General features: G+C 38.7%; 2 protein-coding genes across 2 annotated transcripts; one reads left to right on the top strand and one right to left on the bottom strand.

The window, feature by feature from the left end:
• Nucleotides 1-356: 356 nt before the first annotated feature.
• Nucleotides 357-2,111, bottom strand: LOC103133319 (anaphase-promoting complex subunit 10-like; the record flags this gene model as incomplete). Its single annotated transcript, XM_007545097.2, has 5 exons — nt 1,927-2,111; nt 1,549-1,670; nt 1,381-1,471; nt 518-638; nt 357-443 (listed from the first exon to the last, which is right to left on the bottom strand). Coding segments are annotated over exons 2-5 (414 nt in total), but the record flags the coding sequence as incomplete, so codon positions are not given.
• Nucleotides 2,112-2,180: 69 nt separating this feature from the next.
• On the top strand, nt 2,181-4,743 carry LOC103133318 (ATP-binding cassette sub-family E member 1-like). Its single transcript, XM_007545096.2, has 4 exons — nt 2,181-2,316; nt 4,174-4,315; nt 4,388-4,473; nt 4,549-4,743. Exons 2-4 carry the CDS (start codon nt 4,213-4,215, stop codon nt 4,726-4,728), a joined length of 369 nt encoding a protein of 122 aa, XP_007545158.2. The 5' UTR covers nt 2,181-2,316; nt 4,174-4,212; the 3' UTR covers nt 4,729-4,743.
• Nucleotides 4,744-5,407: the final 664 nt, after the last annotated feature.

Below are 5,407 nucleotides of genomic sequence, written 5' to 3'. Positions count from 1 at the left end.
AACATTAGGACCATACTTAAAAAATAAGAAGATAAAATGAGGAGAATTAAGTTCAAATAACATGATGTTAAAATCATAATATTTTGAGAATAATGTAATATTATGAGAATAAAGTCATAAAGTTACAAGAATAAAGTTGTAATATTTTGCTTTTTTTTCTCTTGTTAATTCAACTTTACTCTCATACAACTTTATTCTCATAATTTATCTTTTTATTTGTCCTAATGTGACTAATATTTTGTCGCAGTTTTGGACTGAAAAGCTAAAAACAACCTTTCAACCCTTGGAAAAATAAAAACATGTTTCAGATCAGGCAGGAAAAAAATTATAAGTTTTGCACCGCTTCCTGTTTTCACCGAATTCAAAAACCGAATCTTGATATTTTTTACCTGATTTAGTAGAGAGATGTGAATCCAGCCGCTGGGCTCCACCATCTCCAGCTGCTGCAGAGACGAAGATGAAACAATCAGACGGGTTTAACGTCCAGCAGCAGTGAGCCGCAGAAACACCGACTTACCCTGATCTCTTGAAGGTTGTGGAAATTGTTGCCCACTCTCACAGAGATTTTACTGGGCGTGTAACTTTCATCTGATTTATAATCGGCGTAAATACACAACATCTTCACCGTCGTCCTCCTCCTGCAGACGACCAATCAGAGACAAATATATGACACAGAAATCAGAAACGTAACAAACGATAACAATAAAACCTCAAAACTCTGCTCTAAAATCTGCTTTACTCTAAAATTTTGAATATCCAGAAGTTAAAAACCGCTTGTAGCTTCTGCTGTTCATTTCAAGTAAAATCAAACCTACACATTTTTGTAATTCTTGTGCTACTAATTTAGAGCAGTATGCCACACTTTTCAGACTGTTACTGATAAAATCGCATATCTTTTCTCATCAGTTCACAATTGTGACCTACTTTTAGTTGAACTAACACAAATAAATCCCAATATACTATATAGAAGTTTCAATGTGACAAAGTTTGAAAAGTTATTGTATGTGAATACCATTTTAAGAAACTTTAGATTTAAAAGATCGAAAGAAATGATTCATTAATGGCTCAGTAACCAATATTTCATATTATAATAATCAAATCTTAGTCTAATTGTTCTTTTCTTATCGTTTTCCTTCTGGCTAGATAAAAATTTTGACGACTTATGTAGAGATTAAAAGAAAAGCTACAAACTGTAGTTCAGAGTAAAGTACTGACAGTGAAGAATTCAGATTATTTATATGTATAAGGTACATCCAACATGATTTCTAGCAGATGTTTAACAATTTAACACATAAATAGGGGAGGAACTCGGTCTATATAAGAATGAATCTGAAGTAAGAAGGGACCCGATGTGATTCAGAAGGTTTTTTCCAGAAATACCTGAACTGAATGTTGACCAGGTGCGGCTGGGATCCATCTGACTGCCAGTAGGTCTCCAGGTTGTCATCCCTCAGCTGATCCACTCCAAACCCTGCGCACAGGACGCGTGTTTTCCACCGACACCCCTCTAAATGTGTGTTTCTGGAGATCCGGTGCAGCGGTTCCTACCTGGTTTACAGGAGGACAGCGACCACACCGCCTGGGAGCCGATCTCCCGGACCGTCCCGGTCCGCTCAAGCTGCTTCGGGTCGGCACCGGGTGGGGTCTTGCTCGGGGTGGCCATCCTGCAACTATGGAGACCGAATACAAGCCATATTTAGTTGAGTTTTGCTCTAATACGCAAAGCGAAAAACTGATTTCTTGTACAATTTTTAAAACTTATTTACACAAACTACTACAAGCTCATTAGATGATCAGTTTCGGGATCTGAATAAGTTTGTTCTGACATTGCGAAAAATTCGGCAAGCCAGATATAACTACCAATCACTTATTTCGACAGAAACAGCAAATAAACATTTTAAAATTGCCGCAGCTAGCAGCTCGTACCTCAAGTTTTCCCACTAAAAACTCCTCTGAAACCGCTAAAACTCAGTTTAAAACAAAACCATCACAGCGGAACTCACAATAAGCGTTAAAATATTCCTCAAAAGACACTGTGTCAACACATGAAATGGGACTTTATTAAAAAACTTAGAAAAAAAGCCTAAAAGAAATTATTGCTGCTATTTTCCTGCTCCTGCTTTGCGTCGCTTCTTATAGACGTCACAACAGGACCGCGTCGCACCAAAATGTGCGTCACTCCCGCCATCTTTCCAACCGGCTTCAAGTGAAACACGTTGCTGGGGGAAAAAAACAAGTTTTACTCCCAAATATTTGTTTCTAATCAGCTGCTATACTTAATTTTCACCGAAGGCGGGTTAGGGGAGCCGAAGAGGGGTGAGTTTTCAACCTGTCACCCAGGGTTTTGTTTGGTTTTCTCTGTCTGTTGCTGTAGAATGAGCAGCTGTCACGGTGCGGGCCTCAAGCTAACTGCTAACTGTTAGCGTCCCCTACTGACTGTATCTAGTCACTCTTTCCAGCTTTGCTTTGAGGATTTAAAATTGATTCATTATATTATCCGTTTTAATTGTCAATGAGAGCTTATTGGTTAGCAGAAACCAAATATTTCCTACTAGGTTGTAAAAACGGAAGGGTAATCTCCCGAACTCCGCTTGGTTTCCAATGAATTTAACAGTATATTCACAATTTAACAATCTACTATATGCATTAAAGCACATATATCTGTGTTTTGTCAAGCACGTGAATCAGTTGATGATTTCGGCTTATGTTTGATTTGATATTTGTAAATGGATTCTGGAGTAAATCTGCCTCAGATGCTTGTCGCCACCGCCCGTCACGTTTCATTTGGACGCAGAAAACCTGAATGCGTCGTCAGTGATTCGGAGTTAAATGTTGGTCAATCATGTCTGGTGGTTTTGAACAGTTGCAGGCCCGGTCCAACATGCAGGTGTGACGCAGACTGCAGAGCAACCACCAGACGTCAGAAAGAAACCGTTTAGTGTTTGGGTTTATCAGAACCGGACAGGTTCAGATGCTGCAGCTGAAAATCCTGATCAAGCCTAAAGATAAGATTCCTCTCTGTCAGGGTCTGAACTGAGAAGCTGGAGGTCAAATTTTGAAGGATTTGGCATCAAATAAGATGGTCGAAGCACATTAATGTGCACCGTGCTGGTTCCCATCTGTTCCTCACGGAGTTAAAGCTCTTGGAAAGGCTTAAAATTCCCCTCAATTCACAAATTTTAGCTTCTAATTTTCTCCCAGAAAAAACTAAAGTGTATTTTTATCTTTCAATAAATGTGAGCATCTGTTTCCTACCATAAAATAAATGTAAATTAGGGCTGCAAATAACGATTTTATCAATTAATCGATTATTCAGATGATTAATCAAATAAAAAAATTGGCACATAGTTTAGATTTTTCATTTAAGCTTTTCTTAAATATTATAGTATATTAGATTACACTTAAAGATGCAAATAAACAAATTATTTTTTAAAAATAAGAAAATAATGATTTATAGCCTAAATGCAATAATATATTTACAGACAAAAGTTTTTTTAATCTTAAATGCAAAATAAATAAATTGTATAGTTTTGACTTAACCACTGTTCTGATTATGTTCTTTCAGAAAATAACCTTCTTTAGTCTGTATGCTCCAGTTAATGATTAATCGATTACTAAATTAGTTGATTATTCCAATAATTGATTAATCATGATTAATCCTTTAAGCCCTGCTGTAAATACAGGTCCGTCATTCATTTTTTATTTCATATAAATGCACAAAACCTGCTCATTAACTCACAGTGACAGACTTCAGTCAGAGGCCTCAGCAGAAGAGCTGTAAGAACTACAGACTGCTACAGGAGTCTTCAGCCTCTACAGCAACTCTGAGAAAATCCTAAATGAATATGAGTTATAATGTTTAATTCTGTGGGACATAAACTGTTTTACTCTTCCAGTTTTTCCTGTTTTATTGAATCAAAAATCTTTTCCATCCAGCTAGAATTCAGTTGTTTTGATTCCTTTACAACTCTTTGATTTTGTTTCCTGTTCTGTTAGTTTAGCGCTTCTTTTTTTAGCGTTGCTGAGTTAAATAGAGGAAGCCTGACTTCAGCTTCACACAGACCTGGGATCAGCTGAATGAACTCAGCGGTTCTGTTTCTGCTGCTGCAGTAAAGATTAAAGGTTTGATTCTTTTCCTTCATCTTCTCTCCTCCGTCCGCCTCCTCCTTCCAGCTCCGTAGACGCTAGCGTCCGTCGTCCCAGCCCTCCAACATGGCGGATAAGAACACCAGGATCGCCATCGTCAACCACGACAAGTGCAAGCCTAAAAAATGCCGTCAGGAGTGCAAGAAGAGCTGCCCGGTGGTCCGCATGGGTGAGTGTTTGGACTCATTGATGATGATAATGATGCGGCTGCAGGAAGCTGATGAGCTGTGTGTGTTTGCAGGTAAGCTGTGCATCGAGGTGACTCCTCAGAGTAAGATCGTCTGGATCTCAGAGTCGCTCTGCATAGGCTGCGGCATCTGCATCAAGGTAGCAGCACACAGGTTGGATTGTTTGTGTGTGTTGAGTCAGGTTTCTCTTCCTCACTTCCTGTTGTCGTCGTAGAAATGCCCGTTTGGAGCGCTGTCCATCGTCAACCTTCCCAGCAACCTGGAGAAAGAAACGACTCACAGATACTGTGCCAACTCCTTCAAACTGCACAGGTACGCAGATCCATCCAATCCCCATAAAGCTTCCTTTGAGCTCCTGGTCAGTCGGTTTTTAAAAAGCCTTTATGCCCTTTAATGGGTACAAAGGGAATGTATATACATCCACTTACACACCAATATGTTCAGTGATATACATTCAGTAAGAACAGTACATTATCGTTTCATGTTTTATATGATGATCTGCATTTAAACAGCTGGGAAAGGAGCAGGAAGAAGAGAATCTTATTTACCTATTCTTGTGTATGACTTGTGTTGTTGCCTCTGTAATTTGACATTTACCAATTTAAATACATGTTTTTTCATGATGCATTTTCTTGATGTCACTCATAACTTCATTACCAAATTAATAATATAATAACATACAATAAATAATCAATTAATTCTTGTTTTAATGGGAAACGTCTGGTCTCACGTTGGGCGCCTAAACGTTCCAGTCTGGAAAAGTGTCACATTTGATTCCAGTATTTTAACATCTTCTGTATTTTTGAAGGGTTTCTGGCACTAGTAGCATTTATTAGCAGCAGGTCAAACAGGAAATGACCAGAGAGAGAAGACATGCAGGGTTGGGAATCCAAGATGGCTGCCTCGGTGTATGTCAAGGATGCCAAACTCATTTTTATTTTGGGCTAAACCATGAATGTCCTCAAAGGGCTGGTTGATAAAACCTGCAGTTGAGGCTCCCGCTAACTAGCTGCTAGCAAATTGACTGCTGACTAGTTTTCTTATAATATTTCTGTAGTTGGCTGGACGATGTT

This window comes from Poecilia formosa, unplaced genomic scaffold, assembly GCF_000485575.1.
Source record: "Poecilia formosa unplaced genomic scaffold, Poecilia_formosa-5.1.2 Scaffold2586, whole genome shotgun sequence".
Lineage (NCBI taxonomy): Eukaryota > Metazoa > Chordata > Actinopteri > Cyprinodontiformes > Poeciliidae > Poecilia > Poecilia formosa.
This window is presented reverse-complemented; position numbering and strand designations above follow the sequence as displayed.

Excerpts from the sequence above, each read along its gene's own strand:
- LOC103133318 (XM_007545096.2), top strand. The coding sequence starts at position 4,213 with ATGGCGGATAAGAACACCAGGATCGCCATCGTCAACCACGACAAGTGC. Across the intron at positions 4,316-4,387 it reads CTGCCCGGTGGTCCGCATGG|GTAAGCTGTGCATCGAGGTG; the intron begins GTGAGTGTTTGG and ends GTGTGTTTGCAG. Across the intron at positions 4,474-4,548 it reads GCTGCGGCATCTGCATCAAG|AAATGCCCGTTTGGAGCGCT; the intron begins GTAGCAGCACAC and ends TTGTCGTCGTAG.